Source organism: Oryx dammah, unplaced genomic scaffold, assembly GCF_014754425.2.
Source record: "Oryx dammah isolate SB20612 unplaced genomic scaffold, SCBI_Odam_1.1 HiC_scaffold_27, whole genome shotgun sequence".
NCBI classification, from domain to species: Eukaryota; Metazoa; Chordata; class Mammalia; order Artiodactyla; family Bovidae; genus Oryx; species Oryx dammah.
In genome coordinates this window covers 5,790,581-5,815,001 of record NW_024070211.1, presented here as the reverse complement: position 1 = coordinate 5,815,001, position 24,421 = coordinate 5,790,581, and the positions used below count along the sequence as shown (strand labels likewise).

The 24,421-nt window shown below is 58.8% G+C and overlaps 1 protein-coding gene across 1 annotated transcript; it reads right to left on the bottom strand.

Annotated features, from left to right (window-relative positions):
* Window positions 1-686: 686 nt before the first annotated feature.
* EPHA8 (EPH receptor A8) lies at window positions 687-23,978 on the bottom strand. The gene is made up of 15 exons (XM_040229547.1): window positions 23,355-23,978; window positions 15,959-16,114; window positions 13,438-13,773; window positions 10,285-10,409; window positions 10,043-10,205; window positions 8,665-8,758; window positions 7,184-7,251; window positions 6,116-6,280; window positions 5,736-5,921; window positions 5,363-5,424; window positions 4,594-4,803; window positions 3,514-3,663; window positions 3,237-3,427; window positions 2,811-2,984; window positions 687-2,687 (listed from the first exon to the last, which is right to left on the bottom strand). The coding sequence occupies exons 1-15, from the start codon at window positions 23,950-23,952 to the stop codon at window positions 2,573-2,575; spliced, it is 2,793 nt and encodes a 930-aa protein (XP_040085481.1). The 5' UTR covers window positions 23,953-23,978; the 3' UTR covers window positions 687-2,572.
* Window positions 23,979-24,421: the final 443 nt, after the last annotated feature.

Here is a 24,421-nt window from a genome sequence, read left to right as displayed (position 1 = left end):
ACTACATGGGTTTCCTCTCTGGTCCTCCTTTCCCAAGTTGGAGGAGGGGCAGGAAAGAAGACCCTTCCCTCAGCTGGAGGAGTAGCTGGAGATCATTTATTTGCACATCAACAAGCCCCCGGGGGTATTTTCCCCAAATGTCTGAGCCACTGACTCAAATGGACACAGCTGGGCTCTGCTCTGCCTCAGGCCACCAGCCTGTCTCCTGACACTCTTTCCTCTCTCGGGGAGCAGAGGTGCGTCCTGAGCCCCTGATATAACTACGGAAGCTGCCTGCATCCTGTCTTCCCTTCCCTGCCCTATAGCACCCAGGTGTCTCAATGGACTCCTTGTTCCCAGGGCAGCTGTTTGCATGAGAAGACCTTTCCTCACACATTCCTCCTTCAGGGGAGTCCCCAAGAGAACTGAGGTCAGGGCAATCAAGCTCCAGGGTTAAGCGCCATCTGCAGTTCATAGAAGAAAGAATTAGGGATGTTTCCTAGCAGAGGATGCGCTTCAGAGTTGGACAAACTGAGTTTCGATTCAGACTCCCATAAACTTGACTTTAGGCAACTTGACTTCTATAAAACTCAGCCTCCTCTAATAACAAAATGGGCACATGAATCCTACCTCCTAGGATAGATGAGAAGACCGGCGGGGGGGGGAGGTCAGAGTTGTAGGGATGGAAAGAAACAGGAGACACAGGCAAAGATGAGGCAGAATTTATTCTCCTTGTGGGCAAGTACAAGGTTCAGGATGGAGCCCACAGAGAGGCAGGTCCCTGGAGTGCCTCACGCTACAGGCAGGGGCCACACTTTTCCCGGTGCCAGGCCCACTGTGTGCCCCCCGGCCATGAGGATCCAGAATCCAGGAACTGGGCAAGAGTGGGATGGGGGTGGGAGGAAGACAGGGTCCTCCCCAGATCGTGTCCTGACCATGTTTCCGACTTCCATAGGAAGGAAGAACAGCTCGGTGATATAGTAATATAATATATAGAGGTGTAGAGAGCTGGCTGCGGCACCTGGGCGGGGCTGAGGCTCCCCAAATTATTGCAGGAGGGAGAGGGGACTCAGTGCTGGCGTCTCCGCGGGACAGCTGTGCTGGCTACCGGGAGGGCTGGGTGGGGGGTGGGGGGTGGGGTGGGGCTGGGCTCGTCCCTCCCTGGAGGCTGGCAGGGCTCACCGAGTATCCTGCTTGGTGGGGTTCCATAGGCCCTGTCAGCTTCCCCTGGGATGGGGCTTTCTCACCCTGGGTGTTTTTTTTTTTTATGTGCTTTGAAGACCATTTTTGCATTGTCAGGAGTGAGGAAAAAAAATATTCTGACACGGTAGAAAAAGATATTTACATACCCTGGTGGGCTGTAAGGAGGAAGGTCAACTGAGTCGGTGGGGGTGGGGGAGGGGGGGGGGGGGGGCTTCCCAAGTCCCTCCCACCCACATCCGTCTGTGTGGGAAGATTTGGGGGAAAGAGCCTCCCTTGGAGGTGCAGCTCTGAAACTCTGAAGCTGCCGTGTGACCTTGGACAAAGCACACACACTCCCTTGGTCTGCCCAGCAGGTGAAGGAGGGGTGGACTTGGGGCTGAAAAACTAGGATCTTATGGTCCTTGATCCTAGGCATGGGGTTGGGGGGCGCCGGGGGGGACAGGCCAGGGCTGGGCAGTGACATTGGCCGAGGCCCTTCCAAGTGAGAAGCCCTGGGCTGTGGAGGGGTACCAAAGACTAGGGGGAAGGTGGTGGCCCCTGGCCTGTGGCCAGGTAGCCAAGTTCAGCTGAGGGCATCGCGTGTGTGCTGTGGTGATGCCTGCACAGAAAGGGGCCAGAGAGGCTGGCCGGGAACCCTGTTTTCCTGTTGAAGCAGTGATGGGAGCCAGGTGGGGGAAGCAGGTGACCCCCGCCCCTACCAGCTAGAGGGAGGGCTCAGACCTGAGATAGAGCCGGGGGTGGGCCCACCTGGGCGGAGAACTAGGGTGGGCCTGATGCTGGTGAGGTTCGGAAGTAGCCCCTGGCTCCAGCCTCCAGGTGTGCGGGAGGGGCTGAGCCTCCCCCCAGACCCTGTGGGTGCTGGGATCCGGGCCCACATTCGAGGGGCAGTGTCACACCGAGCTCCGAGCTCACACATTCTCACGCTTGTGACACACCATCCAGTCACACACACACGCGCCCCCAGCCTTAATGAATAAGCACGGTCACCGGAACTCGCACACATCCATGGGGGCCTGAAAGATGAACACACACACACACACACACACACACACACACACATGATCACACGTTCACCAGGGCTCCCATGACCTCGTGAGAAGGTGAGCGCGCGCACACACACACCCGCACGCACACGGAGGCAGGTGAGCGACATCTCAGGGGCCTTGACGCTCCAGCTTCTGGGAAAGAGAAGGCCCTCTGCCCTCTGCTGGGCGCCAAAGTCCCTTCCCAGGTGGCCTGACCCCGGATAAGTTGGGGTCTTGCGGCGGGATCCTCGGTCTCCTTGGCACCTGAGCGGAAGGCAGCTGAGGCGGAAGGGCAGAGGGCTGGGACCGCCCACCTCGCGAGTCTTCCGATGGCAGGAGGGGCCCCGGGGCTGGCTGAGTTTAGGTCAGAGGTGCCGGCGGGGCCCCTGGGTGCTGGTCAGCTGGGCCCTCATGGTCTGGATGCTGCCCAGGATCTTCTTCTGGTGGCCCATGAGGGTGATGCCCAGGGCACGCACGTCCCTGGAAAGGAAGGCGGTGCTGACCTGGAAGGCTGGGACCCATCCCAGGAGCTGCCATGCTCAGCGGCTCCGCCTCTGACCCCGCCCCCTGCCCTCTACCCCCTGGGGAGCCCACCACACTCACTGAGCATTCATACGGAGCACCATGCCCAGGGAGGAGTAACCCCCGGCAGCGAAGTGGTCCCGGTAGCGGCCCATGCGGATAGAGTCCAGCCAGTCTCCCACGGTGAGGCCCCCGCTGCCACCCCCGCCCCCTCGGAGGTCAAAGCAGCTCCGGGCAAAGGCGGGGGGCGGACACCTGAGGCACAGGGGCCCTGGGTAAGGCGCCTGCCAGGAGACACTGGCACCCACCACCGTCAGGTTCGGCAGCAGCTAAGGGGTTTACCCGGGCTTGGAAGGAGAGGGGTGAACAGGGGTCAGAGGCCCAGGCTGGGTCTGGTCCAGGGGTCCAGGCGGAGCTGTCCCGAGGCCTGGACGAAGCCGGGGCCTTGTCCAGGGCAAGCGGGGAGGGCAGCCCGGCTTGGGTGGGGCTGAGGTGGGCGCCAGGCACCTGTGCACGGTGGCCGTGGCCCTGAGACTCTCAGGGCTGTGGATGAGCGAATCCAGGACGCTGACGATCTGTGAGAAGCGAGGCCGCTGGGCGCGGTCTTTGTGCCAGCAGTCAAGCATGAGCTGGTGTAGCGCGTGGGGGCAGCCCATGGGTGCGGGCAGGCGGTAGCCCTCCTCCACCGAGCTGATGACCTGCGGGGAACATGGTGCTGGGCTGGAGCGGCCCCCTCGGCCCCTGGCCCCGGAACGCCACTGCCCAGCCAGGCTCTGGCACTCACGTCCCGGTTGGTCATGTTCCAGTAGGGCCGCTCCCCGTAGGCCAGCACCTCCCACATGACCACCCCGAAACTCCACACGTCGCTGGCCGAGGAGAAGGTCCGGAAGGCGATGGCCTCGGGGGCTGTCCAGCGAATGGGGATCTTGCCTCCCTGTGACGGACACACGCGTGTTGAGAACACCTCCCCAGCCTGACCAGGAGCTGAGCGCAGGGGTCCGGGCTGGGAAACTTGCAGGCTGGTTGGAGAGACACGGCCTCCACGACCTTCCACGATCACCTGTTCTGATGCGGGGGGGACCTGCACACGGAGCAGGAGTGGAGACTGAACGAGAGACAGTGGGTGGTGGGCTCGGCACCCAGGAGACGGTCAGTAAGAGCCGGTCAACAGGTTGAGGCAAAGAACTGACTCACAGGAAAAGACCCTGATGCTGGGAAAGACTGAAGGCGGGAGGAGAAGGGGATGGCAGAGGAGGAGATGGTTAGGTGGCATCACCGACTCGATGGACACGACTTTGAGTAAACTCTGGGAGTTGGTGATGGACAGGGAGGCCTGGCGTGCTGCAGTCCATGGGGTCACAAAGAGTCGGACACGACTGAGCGACTGAACTGAACTGAACTGATGCCTGAACAAGTGATGAAGCTCAGACAATGTGGTCTAGCAGGTTTCCAGCTCCCGTCACCCCCTTACAAAATCCTTTCTCTAAGTGAAACCTCAGTGGGTGAGACCCTAAGGGCAGGCTCTGATTGAGGCAGACCTCTGCACTTAAGGCCCCTTTCAAGAAGCCCAAATCCCCACAGAATACATTGTGAAAATACTGGGGGTTTTAGCCAAACTTTAGGGACAGATGCAGAGTGAATGTGTGACTCAGAGAGAAATCAACTGTCCCCAAATCTCCCAGTGAATGAGGGGCCGTGGGGACCAGCCCTGGTGTCTCCCCAACGGCACAAAGGTAGGAAAGCTTGCACCCATTTGACAGAGGGGCAAACAGAGGTGCAGAGAAGAGACAGGACTCGCCCCAGGCTGGAGGCAACACTGAAATTTCCAACCTCCCTAACAACACGTGGGGCGATGGCTACGCACCGTGGTGGTATAGGCGGCATCAGGGTCGTCCTCCAGCACCCGGGAGAGCCCGAAGTCAGACACCTTACAGACTAGGTTGCCATCAACCAGGACGTTGCGAGCGGCCAGGTCGCGGTGGACATAGCCCAGGTCTGAGAGGTAGCGCATGCCGGCGCCCACGCCTCGGAGCATGCCCACCAGCTGCACGATGGTGAACTGGCCGTCGTGCGTCTGCAGAGGGATGTGGTGCGGGCTTCAGGAAGGCTCCTTGAAGTTCACAAAGGGCCTCCCTGCTTAGGAAGCATGCTAGTGTCGAGGGTTTGTTCTCACGTCTCGTATACCCTCACAGCAACCCTGAGAGGCAGGTAGGAAGGTGGGCGTGAAGACTGGTCATCCACTTTGCCCAAGGGGAGAGGGAGACCCAGAGAGGTATGGCCCTGTCCCTGACCACCCGACAGACACATGGCCCGGTGAGGGCTGGGAATCGGGGTTTCCGGGCCCCACCCCATGCCTCCCAGCTGGGTGGGGCCCTGGGAACCCACAGAGGCACCACTCTTAGCCTGTGTGCAGGACGGGGCCGCAGGACCCACAGCAGAGGGACTTTCACGTGATGGGGGCTGACCACCACGTGAACGGACTGACCCTCTCCATGCCTGGCTCCCCCTTCCCCAGGTCTGTTAGGTCTAAGCTCTGGGGCCCCGCGGGTATTTGGAGGCCTCGCATGATCTCCCGTCACCCAGACTGAACTTCCCTCTCCCGGCCCATGTGGAAAGCAGAGTGGGGCACGCACCCTCAGGAAGGCATCCAGAGACCCGTTCTCCATGTACTCAGTCACGATCATTGCCAGACGGCCTGGGGGGCGGGGCATAACGGGGAGGAAGTGGCTCTTGGTGGGGGATCAGGGCTGCAGGGCCGTGACCCCATGACCATGCCACACCCATACCCAGCTATGAGCTGCCAGGAGCTGGGCCAGCACCACGGGGCCCAGGGACCGTAGGGTTTCCAGTAGGGTCCTGGGCTCTGGGTCCCCTTCCCTGCCAAGTCATCCGGGGACCTGAACCAGGGGGACGGGGCAGGGCAGGGTGGTAGGCAGATGGACCCAGAGCCCTGACCCCAGCAGGAGGGGCTCTGAAGGCTGAGGCTGTTGTTCACCTGGCACCTACCACGGGTGACGACACCTTCAAGGCGGATGATATTGGGGTGGTCAAACTGACCCATGATGGACGCCTCACTCAGAAAGTCCCGGCGCTGTCTCTCCGTGTAGCCGGCTTTGAGGGCCTTGATGGCCACGGGCACGTCCCGCTGCCCCGGCATCCGCAGCCGCCCGTAGCAGACTTCCCCGGACTCGCCTGTGGACCCAAGCAGGGCAGGCAGGGGGCAGACGGTGGGACCTTCCCCTCCTCCACCTGAACTCTGCACTTGCCCCATCTTGCACACCCATATGCCTGGCCACGCTGGGCATCTTGGCGCCCCGCTCTGCCTGGCGTGCCCTTCTCCCGGGCACCTCCATGACGTCCCCACACGCACAAGCCCTGCAGCTCACCAGAGCCGATGATTTTCTCGATGTGGATCCGAGACGCCTCGATCTCTCGTGTGAAAGCACGGCCCGTCCATCCCGGCTCCTCGTAGGTGTGGGGTTCTGTATAGAACTTGGGCTCTGGGATCTTCCCCGGAGGGTGGTGCAGGGGCAGGAAGACCGGTGGAGGCGCTGAGGGGACCGGAGAGAAGGACCATCACTGGGTCCCTGAGGACGTTCCCTCCCAGCCCTTCCCTGAGTCTGGGAAGGTCTGAGGGTGGGGTGAGAAGCGTCTTCAGGAGTCTCAGGATGTGGGGGGCAAACAGCAGGCGTCCAGTAAGTGCTTGCCAAGTGAAAACGGGGTCTCTATGGAATGGCTCTGAGGTCTCTAGGGGATCTGGGGATTTCTAGTGAGTTCTGAGTTTGTCCGACATATTTCTGGGCTCACTTCCAGGGTCCTTAAGATCCTTTTCAATTGGTCAAACTAACCCAAGGTCCTTATGAAGATCTTTCTCATTCCTAGGGTAGGAGTGTGACCAAGAGTGGTTTCACCACAGTACCGACTCAGGTGGATGGAAAGTGGTTCTCTAAAAGACTGGGTTAAGAAGGATTCTGAGGCCACATTCAGTCTCCATGGGAATCAGTACCATGGCTGATTCTACCACGGACAAAGAAGTAGAGTGTTGAGGTAGGTAGCCTCATATTTGCCTTGTTTTCTGAGGTCTCTGCAGGGTCCTGAAAAAGTTCTCTGTAGCAAGCGTTCTTGTCCAAGAGTATATGACCAACCCCCGCCCCCCCCCAAAAAAAAAAAACCTGTGTGTGAACATGTGTGTGAGTGCAGAAATCTGGGCAGTTCCCTGGAAAGATCTCTATAGAATCCTCTGCAAACCCAACAACGTTGAACCGCACCATGCCCCTGGGGGCTGGGGGCTGGGGGCTGGGGGCTGTGTGACACCCTGCTGTCTCTCTCTCCGGGGCTCTAGTCTCTTCTGCAGGCACTTTTTCCCTTCCCTCCTTTTTTCCAGCCCCAGCCCAGCACTGGCCCCTGCTGTGATCGCCCCCCTCCCCTCTGGACCCCGGGGCTCCTGCACTCACCCTGCCCATTCTGATAATGCATCTTCTCCTCATCTGAGTGCTGGAAGGCCTTGCTGTAGCCACAGTGCCTGTGGAGGGGGACGGTCCTCAGCTTCAGCCCTGAGCCCCCATCAGCGACACGTGCGAATTCCCCCTATCTTTCCCCCATCCCCTTTCAAGTCAGCTCCGGCCACCCCAGCCACTGCCCTCGGGACACCCTGGACATTCACAAGCACGGCATGGGACTTTGCTGGTGGTCCAGGAGTTATGAGTCGGCCTTGGAACACAGGGGACGCGGGTTCAATCCCGGATCAGGGAACTAAAGTCCCACGTGCTGCAGCGCACCTAAGCCCGGGTGCCACAGCTAGAGAGTCCGTGCACCGCGACACAAGATCCCGCATGCCTCAGCTAAACCCGATGCAGCCAAATAAATAAATATTGAAAAATACTTCGCAAAAAAGCACCATATAGTTTACACAGTTGAGTCCACTCAGCCTTCACAGCAAAATCTATAGTATTCCTGGCTCAATTTTACACCAAAAGCCCTTCCAGCAGAGGGTCTGGGAGATGAGGCTTCTGATGCCAACTCTGCCACGTGACCTCAGCAAGCCCCTTCCCTCCCCTGGGCCTCAGTTTCTCTGTCTATGGATGATCTTCCGAATTCTCACTGAGCAGGATCCGAAGCCCACCCCACCTCCCTCTGGAACCGAGCGGAAGAGTGACTAAGAGCCCGGTCTTCAGTTTTTTAACAGATCTGTGCTCTGTCCTGCTTCTGACACCTATTTAGCTGAAGTGGCGTCACCTCTCTGATCCCCAGCTTACTCACCTGCAGAATGAGGTCGGAATCTATCCACCCCTGGGGCGTCGTTAGGATTGAATGAGATGGAGGGGGTCACGCTGCAGGGAGACCCAGTGGGACGGGCTGGTGGGCGGACATGGCAGGAGGGAACGAGAACCAAGGATAATGGCTAGGTTCGGGGCTTGTCACACCACGAACGGTGGTGCCACATTCTGAGACGGGGCTTGGGGAGGGGCTGGTTTGGGGGTGCTGTGTGTCCGAAACACATTCGAGTGGAGATGGGAACGGGCAACTGGGCCTCAGGGGAGAGGCCTGTGTGGATGCCACACTTGGGCGGATGTCAGCGTGAAGGTGGAATTCAAAGCCACGGACCCTGATAAGGTCACTGAGGAAAGGCGCAGGGTAAGCGGGTGAGAGAGGAGGGTCTGGATGGGCCGGGATCCTCCAGCTTTCGGAAGCTGGTTAAAGAGCTGGAGATGCAGAGACAAGGCTGGACAGGTGGATGGAAAACAGGAGGTGGGCCTGAGCGTGGAAGGTGAGAGGGAAAAGTGTGCCAGGAAGGAGGGAAAGAACAGGTCTGTCCATAAGAGAGCCCCGCCCCAAGCACAAAGCGTCACTGGCTTGGCGGGGGCTGGGGGCGGGCAGGGGATGCAGCGCTCCAGGGGGAGGGGCTCAGGGCGGCCGGGTGCCCAGGACCACCCACCTCTTCTTGCAAATGAGCAGGAGGAGAAGCACAACCAGGCCAGTGATGAGGGTCAAGCAGATCCAGACGATGGTCCGGGTGTCGTAGCGGGGCCCTGTGCGGGGGAAACCAGGGTCGGGGTGGGGGCGTTGCCTAACCTCTTAGCCCTGGCCTCAGAGGTCTGGCAGCCTTCCTGCGGCCCAGTGGCAGCCTCCTCAGCTCTGAGAGTCGGGGCACAGGTTGCACCTGCCTCTGCCCCGACCCTCCCCTCTACAACCTGCCGCTTCAATATCCTGCTTCCCAACCTGGTGCCACCACTTCCTGGGACGGTGCAGCCTGGTCAGAGTCACTAGACTTCTGAGCCTCAGCTTTCTCACCGACGAGTCCAAAACCACCTGCCCTACCTGTTACTGTAAATGACGAAGCTGGGTATACCGTGCATTCTTGCCAGTTAACCTGCAGCTTCTCCAGGGAGATCCCAGCATTACTGTGAGTTGTCAGACCAGAAAACTGAGGCCCAGAGAACTCAAGGAACTTGCTCAAGGACACACAGCATGGAGTCAGGCAGGATTCCTACTTGGACGGTGCCAATGTGGTGTCAAACCTAAGAGCGCTTGAGACACACAAGTTCCAAGGGCATGCCAGGCAAGAGGCAGGGGATCGACTCAGCCTTGGAAACCCGTTGTCCTAACACTGCCCCCTGGAGGGTGCTGAGTACAGGAGAAGACCCCAGTTGGCCGGAGATGGGCGGGGGGGGGCCCGGGCGGTGAGCAGGGGATTCCCAGGCTTGAATGTGCGCTGGAATCACCCCCAAGGGTTTTGATCCAACCGAAATTTCTGGGCCTCCAGTCTCAGGGTTTCTGATTCCAAAGATGTGGGGTGGGGCCTGAGAATGAACATTTCTGACACTTCCCAGGGGCTGACGTTACTGCCGGCCCTGGACGATGCTGTGGGAACCGCTGTTCTGGAGGCGCGGGGTGGGAGGGGGAACGATACTGGGGAAGGAGCACAGAGCCTGTGCTGATCAGATTCAAGTCTTAACTCTGCTGGGTCACCTTGGGCAATCTGTTTGACTGTTCTGACGCTCATGTCCCTCGCCTGCAAAATGGGGAGGTGGACACCGCCAACTCCCTAGAGGGTCTCAGGCAGATTAGAGGGTCATCCTGTTGGCAAGGAGCACCAGGATCCTGCCAGCCACACTGATGCTCGGGAAAAGCCCGCAGATGATGGGCTGTTATGAGCTCTCTCACCCGGGGTGTGTAACCTCCCTTCTCTGAGCCTCAGTTCTTTTTTCACCTATGAACATGCCAATCGGTTCCCACACTGCCCCAGCGCCTACTAGCTCCTTTCCTCTGACCCCGTGACCCTGGCGGTGCCCTTGCCTCCCCCCTACACTCACGGGGTTTCCCGGTCTCCACCTCCATGGCCTGGCTGAAGCGGCCGCAGCCAGCCGAGGTGCGGGCTCGGACCTGGAACACGTAGCGAGTGCCCGGCTTGAGGCCCGAGACGGTGGCGCTGGTGGTGAGCGCCTTGAGGGTGGAGTAGCTCTGCACCTCCTTGTCCTGCCGCGGGAGTGGGGCGGTCAGCCTCAGGTGCCCCGCCGCCTGCCGCCCTCCCTGCTCCCGTCCCTATGGGTGGTACCTTCTCGTAGTACTTGATCTCGTACTCCAGGATGATGCCGTTGGGCTGTTCCGGCTCCTGCCACAGCAGCGAGACGCTGGTCTGCCCTGCTCGCTCCTGGCGAATCACCACCACCTGGGACGGGGCTAGGGGGCAGAGGATTGGGGGCAGGGGGGACTCGGTTAGGTCAGATGGAGAGATGGGTGATGTTGAGGCCTCTGTGTGTCCCTTGCCCAGGCGCGGCCCTGGGATGTTAGCTGGGACCACACTCACCCTGCCAAGGGTCCTGCCGCTGCCCCAGGAAAACCAGTCCCCTCCGCTCCTCCTGGCAAATCACCGCTGGGCAGCCTGGTCAGTTACGTGGGGTCAGAGCAGCCTGGCTCTCATCTAGGAAGCCGGGCTGGGCTGGACCCACGTGAGGCCTGACCACCCCAACTTCCACTGCCTCCTCCCTGGCCAAGCCAGAAGAAAGTTTGCTGGACCCCTGCCAGCCCTCCTGAGCAGCCCCTCTCATCCGCCCTGACGTCTGTGTTGCTACGTTGCCCGCCCCTGCCCAGGGCCTCAGGGGTTGTGCAGCAGGACCTCAGGACTGGTCAGAGAAGGAGGAAGAAAAGAAGGCGGGGAAAGAGTCAAAGGAACAGGCACCCTCACTGCCTGGGTTTGGAGGACGTGAGTGTGTTGATGCTGGCTACTTAGAGAAGGGACATGAGCTGACCCGCTGCCCACGTAAGCTCAAGTACCCTGGCTGCCACACTAGATCACCCTTTTACCCCCTGGCTCATTCCCTCATCCTCCCATTTCCTCCCCACCTCCTGCATTCTGGGCAAAGGCCTCTGACGTGAGCCTGATGAGAATGTCAGATGTCTACCCGGCCACAGCCAAATGGAGGGGACTGCTCTCGGAGATGTAACCTCGTCCCCTCTTGCCCCCTCTGGCCACAGCCTTCCTGTTTCCCTGCTGCTCACCCTCCAAAGGCTGGAGGACCCTTGATAAGAAGTCCTCACTCAGGAGAAATGGGGCTGGGTGAGTAGGAAAGAGAGGAGGGTCCTGGACCAGCTGGGGGTCGTCCAGCTTTTGGAAGTTGTTAGAGAAGAGTTATTGGCCATGAAATTAAAAGACGCTTGCTCCTCCAAAGAAAAGCTATGACCAACTTAGACAGCATATTAAAAAGCAGAGACATTACTTTGCCAACAAAGGTCTAGACAAAGCTATCATTTTTCCAGTAGCCAAGTATGGATGTAAGAGTTGGACTATGAAGAAAGCTGAGCGCTGAAGAAGCAATGCTTTTGAACTGTGGTGTTGGAGGAGGCTCTTGAGAGTCCCTTGGACTGCAAGGAGATCCAACCAGTCCATCCTAAAGGAAATCAGTCCTAAATATTCATTTGAAGGACTGATGCCGAAGCCGAAACTCCAATACTTTGGCCACCTGATGGGGAGAACTGACTCATTTGAAAAGACTCTGATGCTGGGAAAGATTGAAGGCAAGAGAGAAGGGGACGACAGAGGATGAGATAGTTGGGTGGCATCACCGACTCGATGGACATGAGTTTAAGTAAACTCTGGGAGTTGATGATGGACAGGGAGGCCTGGTGTCCTGCAGTCCATGGGGTCACAAAGAGCTGGACACAACTGAGCGACTGAACTGAACCGAACTGAGAAAAGAGGGGCTGGTAGAGACGGAGGACAGGCTAGACAGGTGGATGAAAAATGGCGGGTGGGCCTGGGCATGGAAAGCAAAAGAGCAGGGGAGTGAGTACCCACTGCAAGCTGAATTTCTAGGGACAGGCGGGCAAAGGTGTCTGACTGGAGGTGCCCAAAGGTGTCCGCAGAGGAGAGGACACAGGTGTGTGAGCATGACAGTTCTTTTCAGGAAGCTTTCACGTGAAAAGAAGTAGTCTGGTGGCTGGAAGGGCGTGTGGGTTCTTGGGAGGCTGTTCTTTTTAACAAGGGAGCCCCTGAGCCGTGTGAGTAACTCTGGGTTCTCCTTCACCCCCGACTAGCTGGTCACCTGCCTCGGCCTCCCCAGAGACACGTGGGCAGGGGCAGGGCCTAATCCTTTCTGAGTCATCAGCATCGAGCGGACAGCCTGGCATCTGATGGGTGCTCCACAGATGCCAGAGGAATGAGGGTCTCTTGGGAGGATGAAGCCTTGGCCTCTGGGAGGGGGGTGCCCTGGGCTCTGGGCTGGGAAGCCTGTTTCACTTGGAAGCGAGACAGACCTGGGTTCGAATCCTGACTCAACCACTCTTATGCAAAGACCCTGGGTGGCTCTGGGCCTCAGTGTCCTCCTTAGTAACACAATGGGAACAGAGTTGTTGGGCCAGGCCTGCGTGGTGTTAGAGGACACGAAAGTGGGGGTGGTGAGGAGCCACAGGGCACGTGCCAGGGGGCTGTTAATGGGAGAGCTGCCGCAGAGGGCTCTCGGGTCAGGCCGCTGCTTAACAGGCAGGACCCACCAGGATGGGGAAAGAAAGGGGCTATATTCAGCCCAACGACTGGCTAGAAACAGAGAGCTAAATGGCTGTTGTCCAAACTGGTGTGGCCAAAACCATCCCAGGGACAGCAGTGGCTGCTGTTCTGGAAAATGACAATCAGAGTGACTTGATTTTTTTAATGACATTTATTGAGCACGTACCACAGGCCAGGTGCTGGGCTCAGCATTTTTATTTCCTTCACTTAAGCCTCATGACAGTAATCGCACAGGTATGATTATTCCTACTGCATCAGGGAGGAAACAGAGGCAGAGGGAAAAGTTCTGGAACCCAGGCCTTGGATGGTCATGCTGGTCTACCTCAGGGCTTTCTGGATCACTCCCACTTATAGGAGGGCTTTCCAGGTGGTGCCAGTGGCAAAGAACCCGCCTGCCAACTCAGGAGACGTACGAGACATGGGTTCAATCCCCGGGTTGGGAAGATCCCCTGGAGGAGGGCATGGTAACCCATTCCAGTATTCTTGCCTGGAAAAGTTCATGGACAGAGAAGCCTGGCGGGCTACAGCCCACAGGATCGCAAAGAGCACGTGTTCTGTTTTTCTAAGGGCGTGTAAAGCCTGTAGCTCGGCATCCTGGTCAGGAGGACAGAGTTAGACAGGTGGGCACTTGCCCAAATGCAACCTGCAGCTCTGAGGCTGTGGAGGGCGAGGGCTGGGGAGCTGGGGACCGGCACCTCCGCCTACCTGCCTGGTTCGTGGTGATGTTGACCACGGCGGCCCGGCGGGGCTCGGGGCTCAGGTCGGACACGCCGTTGACCGCCTCGATCCAGAAGGAGTAGTTCATGTGAGCCAGCAGGTTGGCCACCAGGAGGCTGGCCTGCACCAGGCTGGTCTGCTGGGGCACGAAGCGGGTGCCGCTCCCACACGTCTCGCAGTGGCCCAGGGCCCACGGGCAGCGGCGGCACACGGCATTGTAGGTGATGTCGCTGCGGCCACCCCGGTCTAGGGGAGGGGCCCACTCCAGGGTCACAGATGTCCCGTTCACGCTGGAGATCAGATTCACCGGCGCCGAGGGGGGCCCTGGGGCATACAGAGAGACAGGTGGGCCTGGTGGGTGTTCATCTGGGCTGGTCTAGTTTCCCTCACCAGATCGGGAAGGGCTATGGTTCCCCGTGATCCCTGGGGCTCCCTTGGGATGAAGGCACACCTACTGGATCCTCTGGAAGCTCCCCAAGGGCACAGGTGGTGTCTCTGCCCTCAGAGTGAGGAGCGCAGTGTCAGGGTCTGGGCATGGAAGCCACCCTCCCCATGCAAGACCACAGGGATGCCGGGGTCTGCTTCATAGAAAGCCTGCTTCACAAACTTTTCCTCCAGAGTTGGGGAGATGCTGCACACAGCAGTCACCCTGGGTGAGATGCTCCAGGCACTTGCAACCCACACTCCACTCCTTAACCCCCGGCTGGACTCCATGTAAAGGACACGGAACGCTGTGGTGGAGGAGAGTGGAGCCTGTGTCCCAAGAGACCCCTCCCTCCCCACCATCCCAGGGTGGGCCCCCCACCTTGGTCAGCACAAGGACATAGAGGAAAGGGATGGGGCTAGGGGTTGGGGGCTGGGGTAGGGTCCCAGGGGTGGGGGTTTGAACAGAGGTGAAGGGGGGGTTAATGGAGACCCCCGAGGCTCAGAATTTCAACTCTCAGAATCCCAAACAGGGAATTTTAGATTTTAAGAAAACAGAATCTCAGAATCACAGAGAAACCTTCGAATCTGCAGGGTATGGAAGGCAGAAGTCAAGCTTTTCACAAGCGTAACGTTCCTAGAAGTGGAGGACACTGCATCGTGGATGTGGGGAGAAATCGGAGGCCAGCTAGCTGAAAGCAAGTGTCCACGAGCGAGAGCTGGGCTCACTCGGCCTGAGGAGCCCAGAGCGGTCACTGTGTCCTTCGCCTTCCCCTCTGTGCCTGCAGGTGCCCCAGGGGCAAAGGGACAGGAAGTCTGGGGAGGAAGAGTGAAGGGAGGGTGTGTGTGTGTGTGCGTGTGTGTGGTGTGGTGTGTGGGTGTGTGTGTGTGTGCGTGTGTGTGGTGTGGTGTGTGGGGGTGTGGTATATGAGTGCGTGTGGGTACGGTATATGAGTACACCTCTGTGTGTGTGTGTGTGTGCGTGTGTGTGTGTGGTGTGGTGTGTGAGTGTATGGTATATGAGTACACCTGGTGTGTATGTGTGTGTGTTTGTGGTGTGAGTGTATGGCATATGAGTGTGTACATGATATCTGAGCACACCTGGGCCCTCACCGGCCTCTGCAGGGGGCCTGGGGCTGAGTGGGGTTGGAGGCGGGGGCAGGGAACACAGAGATCATGTTGGGGGGTAAATTCTAGGGCAAAGCTCCTCAGCGCCGCGTCAGGCCCCCCTCACGCCATCCCAAGAGCCCAGGGCAGGCGAAGAGCGGGTGGGGCTGAACTGGCTGCAGCTCCTCCCAGCTGGGCTGGGGGTGACAGGCCCCTCCGGGTGAGGGCAGAGGAGGCCAGGAGGCCAGTGAGGACCTGCATCGGCAGAAACACTGACAGCCACGCAGCCCTGCGGGCCCGGGGTCCAGGTCTCTCAGAGTGCCCCAGGTACGGGCGTGCGCACACGCTCTCCAGGCACACGTCTCCCTGGCTGGCCAGGTGTGCACACGCCGAGCTCACAGAGCTCCACAGGGACTCAGGAGGCCACTGCAGGCACCCAGATGCACACACGTGTGTGCACTGTACACCCGGGGGCACAGGCACTTGATCAGCTCATGCTCTACGCAGGCATCTTCTGTCCCCCCACACAATAGCAGCTCCTAGCACTCAGGAGCTCCTACCAATGCATCAAGGTCGTCACTGATGGGGGCATCTTCTGATATCGCCTTGCCTCGGGGCAACCCCCTCCACACCGCTCGCCCACCCCGGCCCCCGGGCCACTGGGATGACCACTGGGTCAGAAGGTGCCATGGTCACCCAGTGCTGGAAAGGGAGGGGTCCAGCTCTTGTTCTGCCCTTCAGAGCAGAGAGGACAGACTGAGGGAGGAAAGGCAAGATTTCCCTGGAGAGATGGCAGGTGACCAATGAGAAGAAGCTGGGGGCCCAGAGAGGTCAAGGGCATGGTGGAAGGGTCGGAGTCAACCCCAGGCCCAGACTGATCCCTGGCCCAAGACAGTCACCTGTCCCTGTCTCACCGGCAGAGACCTGGCTCCCTGGGGACACGGGGTCCTGGTCTCTGGGGCCACAGGGCGGTACTCACGGGTGCAGGCGGCGGACGGCGGGTCCAGTGCTGCCCGGTAGTAGCTGAGGTCACAGCGGCAGGCCTGGGCGGCAGGGGCCGCAGAGTGGCTGTGGGGAGGGCAGCGGGCGCAGAGCTGGTCCCCGGGGGCCGACTTGTAGAAGCCCAGCTCACAGGCTGTGGAGGAGAAGGTGGCCTCGGGTAAGCCAGCCAGGCCCCACTGACGGGCCTCAGGGAGGGGCTCTCAGGCCCGGGGCTCCCCAGGGGACAGCCGTCCAGACCTCCAGCATCACCCCTTTCCTATTCTCCTCTGTGCGTGCAGGGACTGAGGCTCAGAGGCGGCCGGTGACTTACACAGGGCTGCACGGCAAGGCAGGGGCAGAGCGGAGGCTGGGACCCTGACACCTGAGAACCAGCCCACAGTTGGCTCAGGAAGAAACCTCTCTGAGTGCCCCTCATCTCCAACAACCCCTCCCGCCCAGGCTCCCAGGCTTTGTCCCTCACAGGGCACCGCTAGCCTCAGGGGCAGGGGTCATGGCTAAGAATCCAAAGGAAGTGAAAGAAAGTTGAAGTCACTCAGTCGTGTCTGATCCTTTGCAACCTCATGGACTGCAGCCTACCAGGCTCCTCCGTCCATGGGATTTTCCAGGCAAGAATCCTGGAGTGGGTTGCCATTTCCTTCTCCAGGAGACCTTCCCGACCCAGGGACTGAACCTGGGTCTGCCGCATTGCGGGCAGACGCTTTACCGTCTGAGCCATCAGGGAAGAATCCAAGGGGGCCAAAAAACCCCAGGAATTGGTCCTGCGTGGTGGGGGAGGGGACAAGAAAGCCAGCCAGGGAATGGGGGTGGGCAAGAGACCTGGCCAGAAAGATGAGTGATGAGACCAGAGGCCCCCAGATGTGGACAGACATGGAGGCATCCCTACGAAAACGCGGACCCTGGCCCCATCACAGTCACCGAGTTAGGAGAGTGAGGGGTGTGGCCTGGGAAGCTGTGTCTTACAAGTGCCCTGAGCGATGCCGACTGTCCGGGAATTGCGGGCTCCTGACCCTCCCAGAACCCGAGTCACCATCGCCGTGGCTGGGACTGACGCGTCTCACATCTGACCCTCTCTCCACCCTCTGCCTCACCTGCCACGCGTCTCTGCTCTGATGGCCAAGCAGCCCCCAGCCCTGCTGCCCCAGCCCCAGCCCACCCCATTCCTTCTGCCCATTTCCAGGAGCACCTAGTCTACACCAGGCTCTGAGCTGGGTGCCAGAGACACAGTCTTGAACAAGGTCCTCATGGTCTCTGCCCTCAAGAAGCTGGCCTTTTTCAGGGCGGGGGGTGGGGGGGTGGGAAGACTCAGTAAAAGCAGCTGTGATCATTTCCAGAAGAAAATAAAAGCTGAGGATGTGGCAGATGGTAAATGGTGGGTGGAGCGACCCACCCCGAGAACAAGTCAGCTGTACAGGGAGGGCAAATGAGCGTGTTGGGGGGTTCTCGAGTGACACTGCTGATCCAAACCCTCGCAGGCTCCCCGTGGCCTTGACAATGAAGCCTGGCATTCAAAGGCCCCTGGAAGCCCCCATCAGTGCCACCTCTCATGCCCCCCTTTCTCAGGTCGAACTGGAGGACCGGCCAATCTCCGTACTCCATGCGTCAGGGCCTTTGCACGTACTGTACCCATTCTCCTTCATCTCCCTGTAAAATTCTTTCAAATTCCTTTTCACTGTGCGTTTGATGCAGACTTTCTGGACACCTCCACATACACACACACACACATACACACACAGACGCGACCACCCCCTCTCTCTCTTTGCATCCCTGCTTAGTCTCACCACCTGCAACACTACGGCTGTGTTTTTTTCATCTGTGTATCTGACTCTCTCTCCTTGAGGGCAGATGATCTCTCTGAGTAGGGCCTTATTCATCTCAGAGTTCCTAGGGTCTGGCCCAGCATAGAGCTGTCAGCACTGGTGGGAGTTTTCAAAGTGAGCTAATCCTTCCATTATCTGCTCTGAGCAGAGACAGACCCCAGGAGTTCAAGAGGACCAAATGCCACCCCGTCAGGCAGCTCCCAGCTCCACCTGTGGAACTGAATGCTTTGAGACAGGGACCACCAGGAAATACTGGGCTCTGTCTCTGCCTAGTCCTGTTTGGGAAAACTCGGAGCTTGAGAGAAGCTTCATTTGATTTGATTGTATCTCGATTATAATAGCTAAACTCCAGTTAATTTGTAAAATTCTACAAACTTGGGAGGAAACTTGCAATCAGGGGACATGATGACATCCTTAAGTTGCTTTCCAGACTCAAGAGACTGTGAAGCCAGAAGGCTGGGGAGTCGGAGCGAACGTGGTTCAGTTTTGAGACCCCTTCCCTGGCCCCTGGGGAGGCCCCTGACTGGGGCCAGGTGCTTGGAGTTGTGGGGGGGCTCCTAGCTGACATCATGTGACCTTGCTTCCTCTTTCCGGGAGCCCCCCAGGAGGCCCAGTTCTGGGGCACAGCCCAAGAGCGTCCTTCTGAGCCCAGGAAGCAGGCACAGGAAACAGGCTTTACACTTCGCCAGCAAATATTTATCCAATCTGTTGGTGAGCTAAATGACGTTCTATCACACTGGAATCATCGGATCCACATCGATTAATGTCGTGGGAACCGCTTGCTTATTCTGTCTCTCGTCTGCTCCTTCACCCACATTTCCCGAGCTTCTGCGATGGATTGGAGACAAACAAGAGCTAACGCTGCTTTCAGGGAGCTTTCTGAGCAGTGAGGGGCAGACCAGTCCATGTATGACGTGACATCTCTGTGTCACACGTGGCACTGAGGAAGCGCCCCAGGACAGCCTTCGTGTTTGGAGTCCCGGACCATTCAGAGTTCAGCGGGTCCTCCGTCAAGAGCAGAAACTTGGGAGCAGGCTGCCTGCTGGGCTCCTTTGCTCATCCAGTCCCCTCCCTCCCCGAGGCTAAGTGACCCTGGGCAAGTTGCTGGGCCTCAGTGTCTCCATCTGGAAAATGGGGATAAGAATAGCTGCCACCTCCGAGGGCTGTTGTGAGAATGGCAGGGGTGAACACACGTGAATTCACACCAGCACAGTGCCCAGCACTTGTTACGACCACTCTACTTAGTGGGTGTGAATACATCTGTTTGGCAGAGGGGAAACAGAAGCTCGGGGGAGCTTGAGGGCCTCGCCCCAGGCTGCCAGCTGAGCCAGGATGCAAACCCAGGTTGAGGGGGAGCCTCCAGAGGAGCCGGGGCCTTTCCCCCGCCAGCCTCTCAACACCCGGCCTCGGCTTAGAGGCAGCTCCGCCATCCCGCCAGTCCACCGGGGGGTGGTTCTCTCACGCTCGGCTAATACCCATATGGCTATAAAGTGTCAAGGCTAGATTAATCCGCTCAATGAAAATAAAATAATCTTTAATAAGAATACTAATCACCAGGCCTCGGGGAGCCCGGAGACCTGGAGGCAGAGCCGGGAATTAATGGCCGAGACAGATGGAGCGGCTCTGGGCTGGGGCCTGCCGACCCAGGGCGCTTCCGGCGTCTGCGGTGCCCGGTGTCGGCTGCGGGCCAGGAGGGGCTCCCGCCCCTGCCGAGGGCACCTTGCCCAGGCCGCCTGTCAGGCCGGCAGCTGCCGGGGGCCCCGGCCACCTCTCTCCTCTCCCCCGCGAAGAGCTTGAGATTTGACAAATAAGGTGTCTGCCGGTGGCCGACCAAAGGAAATTAATTCTAAATCAGATTTTAAACACAGTCAGGAAGGCAAAGGAGCTCGTTGTTCATGCTGCCCCTTCGAAATGAGATGCTCTGATATTTATAGAAAGATGATTAGGGCCGCAGAGGGTGGCTTATACTCTGCATCCAGGTGGCAGAAAGGACAGTGCTAGGGACTTGGGACTCTGGGCGGCTGCTGTGTTGTGCGGTGTTCTGAGAGGCCCTTCTACTCTGGATTTGGGGTTAGGGGGCACAGCCACGTGGGTGGCGGGGGGAAGGTCAGTGGGTCAGGAATTGGGTGGCGTGGGGAGTTTTCTGGTCAGGCGCTTGGGAGATTTGGGATTCAATCAACTACTGCTAGCAGTGCGCTCTCAGGACGGTCACTTGGCCTCTCTGGGCCCTTTTCCCCACAGGTAAACTGCACTAGCTCCGCCCGGCTCTGACGTGCTTCCGTGGGTCCCCGAGGCCCAAACGCGGTCTCAGGAAGGCTTCTAAAAAGCCACTTGATTGGGCTGGTCGCCTCTCCTGGGCTTTACTGTCATCTCTGTAAAACTGATGGCTGCTGGACCACTCTGAGGGGAGCCACGAGGGTGAGACCACCGAGACGGGAGCCTGACGGCTGTCGCCATAGGCCTGGCCGCTGCTGCAGCCCTCAAGCGCCGGGTCCCTTCTCCTGTCGCTAGAAAGAAGGTGGAGGGGCACCCAGGCAGGGGAGGCTGGGACCCCCTCACCCAGCCCTGTTTGCTCAGAGAGAACTGCCCAAAGGAGAAGGGCAGGGCCCCATGGGTCTCCGGAGGTCCCGCTCAGGCTGGGTACAGGGCTGCAGCTTTGAGGTCATCTCAAGTAGATCAGCAAAGGCACGCCCAGTCTGTGCCCAGCTCCTTTAGGCCCCTAGCCCCCTCAGTTCGCGGGCTGCCCACCAAGGAGTGGGTGGGGGTCCCTGGGCCCCCACAGGGCCGCTGGCCCCGGGCTCCCATTAGGCAAGCACCTCAGTTTTGCACCTGTGCTGCTTCTTCAAAAGAGGTCAGCAGACACTGCACACGCCCACCGACAGGGTTGAGAAACGTCTTTCCCTGCATGATTTAAAACTGGCATCCTGTCCCCAAACCCCATTGCCTGCAGTGCACGATGAATTAATATTTTTTTATAAAACCTGTAATTATCTTGCAACTGGCATAATTATGTTGTATTGTGATTTAAATGTAAAAATCAAAACAGGCTGCAATTCCCTAACCCTGCTTTGGCATTACTTTATTATTTTTTATTAACGTGCCAGAAGTGTCAGGAAATGGGAGTGGCCTTGACTTCTCCCAGCTCTGAGGACGTCCAGCTGCTCAAGCCTTGGGGTTTTCACCAGGACTCCTGCCCTTGACATGCTGTGGGTCCTTGGGCAAGATGCATTCCCTCTGTGGGCTTCACTTTCCATCTCCACCCAAAAAGGAGCAGTACCTCTGAGTGAGGCCCCCACCCCAAAGTCAGGAGGACCAGTCTCCCTCGAAGGGCAAGGATGCACGCTGGACAAACAAGTGGCCTGATGTTCTCCTTGGCTCAACCCAGGGCTGGAGACAGCTGAACTTGAGCAGGTATCCACAGGCTGGCCCACCCGACTATTACAGCTTATACAGTCCTGGTTACTGTTTTAATGTTACGCCAGGGAGGTGGGAAGCAAGGCTTTGCAGAGGGCTTTGTGGACAGAGGAAGCTGTTCAGGGCTCTGGAGTGAGGAAACATGGGATCACATCCCTACTCTGCTACTTAAGTTGAGGGGACTCAGTTTTCCCCATCTGTGAGATGGGGATACAATACCTAGCTTTGAGGACTATTGTAAAGATGAGAAGCTGTGAACTCCCTGGAGACAGGGAGGTGCTGTGCCCCTATCCCCTTTGCATGGATGAGGTACTGACATGATCTGTATGGAGTGCTCGTTAAAGTGCCTGGCGCATGGCAAACACTTGAAAACTTGTCTCTAAGAGATTTTATTATCCCCATCAGAATAAGGGGGAGAAGGCAATGGCACCCCACTCCAGTACTCTTGCCTGGAAAATCCCACGGATGGAGGAGCCTGGTAGGCTGGAGTCCATGGGGTCGCTAGGAGTCGGACACGACTGAGTGACTTCACTTTCACTTTTCACTTTTATGCGTTGGAGAAGGAAATGGCAACCCACTCCAGTGTTTTTGCCTGGAGAACCCCATGGACAGAGGAGCCTGGCAGGCTAGAGTCTATAAGGGTCACAAAGAGTTGGACACAATGGAAGTGATTTAGCACACATGTACAAGAAAATCAAACAGCCCCAGAGAAGGGCCAGAAAAGGCCTGGTGGCTGGACGGAAGAATCTGGTCCCGGAGTTCCTGGGGCAAGACAACTCCTAAAGTGGACTGGGGTGGTCTCTGAAGCCACCTTGAGCATCGCCTGAAATGGCCAGCCTGTGTGCTGCTCCTGTGAGCACCCAGGGGCCTTCCTGCTGGCTAGGACAGAGGCATGGTGCTGAGAGGCCCAAGGGTCCCTCTAAGTGTGGCCCCGGGGCCTGTGTAGGAGCAGTTAAGGGGTTTGAGGATATTCTGAGTGTCTTTCAGGGCCCCATCCCAGTCTTCCCTGAGGCCATCTGGGGGACAGGCCCTGGTCTCTCTGATCCCTGCCTAGGAACATCTCCTCCCCAGGAGACCCAGTGGTCCCCACAGCAGGCTTCACCAGGCTGGGCTGAATGGCTGGCCTGCCATGTGTCCAGCCCCTGGGGAGATCAAGGGACAGCAGAGGGCAGCCAGGCCAAGACCATTAATAGCTGGGGCACCAGCTGTGTGAGCTCGCCAGCTCTTCCTGTGTGCCTGGGCTGTCGGGGTGCCTGGCTGCACCGATCCAAGATGCGTGTCTGCTGACCACACACACACACACACACACACACATGCACACAGCTGGACTCTGGGCCCTGCTCCTGGTCTGTGACATGGGAACCCCAGCAGAATGCCTGTGGGAACAGGTGCTATTTCAAGACCCAGGTGCTCTCAGCTGTCCCCTCCCCCACATCTCTAGCTAAGTTCTGCCTGCTCGCAGGCACACACCCAATGCAACCCAGAAACACCCTGGCTGTCCCTGCCCGCCTATCTTCACAATGCCCCTATACGCCACATGTGCATTCACCCAGAGCCCAGATTCCAATCGACACCCCCTCCTCAATAGGGTAGCGGTTCAGTGGTTCTGAGTCTGGACTCTAGAGCCAGACTTCTGAATTCAAATCACAGCTCTGTGACTTCCCAGCTGTGTGACCTTGGGGAAGTTACTTTGCCTCTCTGGGCTGCAGCATCCTTATCTCTAAACCCAGGATAATAAAAGCTCCTATTTCACTGGATAGCTTTGGGGAGTAAATGCATTCATATGTGAAAAGCGCTTAGAATAGTGCCGGCTGTGGTAGGTTCCATCGCTGTCCCCTAACACAGGTATGTACCTAGTTAGTATACCCCAATCACACACGTGCCCAGAGATGGAGCTCTCCACAACACCCATGGAGGGTCTATCTGGCTGTGGTGTTTTTCCCTCCCAGCAAGACACACACAGGTGGCCTGGAGACACAGGAACACTAGGGCTTCATGCATCCTCCCAGGTGCTGTGAGCACCACCCAGACACCTGCTGACTGTGCCAACCCTGCCTGCCAACCACCCCCCCCGCCCCAGCCCTGTCAGCCCTGCCGGTACTGAGCCCAGCCGTCAGCCCACCCGTGCAGAGGCGTGCTCACCCACGCAGGCGTCCCGCCGCTCCTCGTAGCCCGCGCTGCACACGCATTTGCCAATGGGCACCAGCCACTCGCCCTCCGCGCTGCAGTACATCTTGGGTGTGTCCCGCTCCTCGGAGTGCCGCACGCACTGGCCCCGCACCTCCACCAGCGAGGAAGAGTCGGCCCCCGTCACCGCCTCCGAGAAGGCGGCCAGGTTGCGCACCATGGTGGGGCACTTCTTGTAGTAGACGCGGAGGGACAGGATGGCCAGGCAGGCGCCGATGTCCTGGAAGGCCAGGTAGAAGCCGCGCTTGCTGAGGGGCCCCACGCCGCGCACCTCCGTGTTGAGCCTGAGGCGCCGCACGCCCAGGTCGGCCCCCGTGAAGCTCTCGTCGGCCGCGATGGTGTCGATTTTGAGGAACTGGCTCTCCTGCGTGCTGGCGCCCAGGTCGCGGTCCGACTCCAGGTAGTAGAGGTTGAAGGTCTCCTTGCAGGTGCCCGGCACGCCGGGCATGCTGTTGCAGTCCCGCAGGGTGAACTTGATCTCGGCGTAGACGCGCCGGGCGCCGTCACGGGGCACCCAGCTGGTCCGCAGCCAGTTGTTCTGGTTGGGGCTCATGACGTTGCAGACCTGGTAGGTGTGGATGGGCCGGAAGGACTCGTCCACCTCACTGATGGAGTCCCACTGCGGGCAGAGAGACCACAGCCAGCTGAAGCGAGAGGCAGCGGCTGGCCCGCTCTTGCCACAAGCCACGCGCCCGGTGCTAGGGGAGGTCTGGGAAAGAAGACTGAACATTCTCCAGCCTCCAGCGGACTGTCAGCCATCAAGAGGCCAAGCATCCTACACACGTGGTTACGGGGAGTGCCATTAGCCACTCACTCCTGTCTGACTCTTCGTGACCCTGGGGACTGTAGCCCACCAGGCCCCTCTGTCCCTGGGATCCTCCAGGCAAGAGTACTGGAGCGGGTTGCCATTCCCTTCTGCAGGGGATCTTCCCGACCCAGGGATCAAACCTGTGTCTCTTCCAACTCCCGCACTGCAGGCGGATTCTTTACTGTCTGAGCCACCAGGGATATCCTGGGGAAGC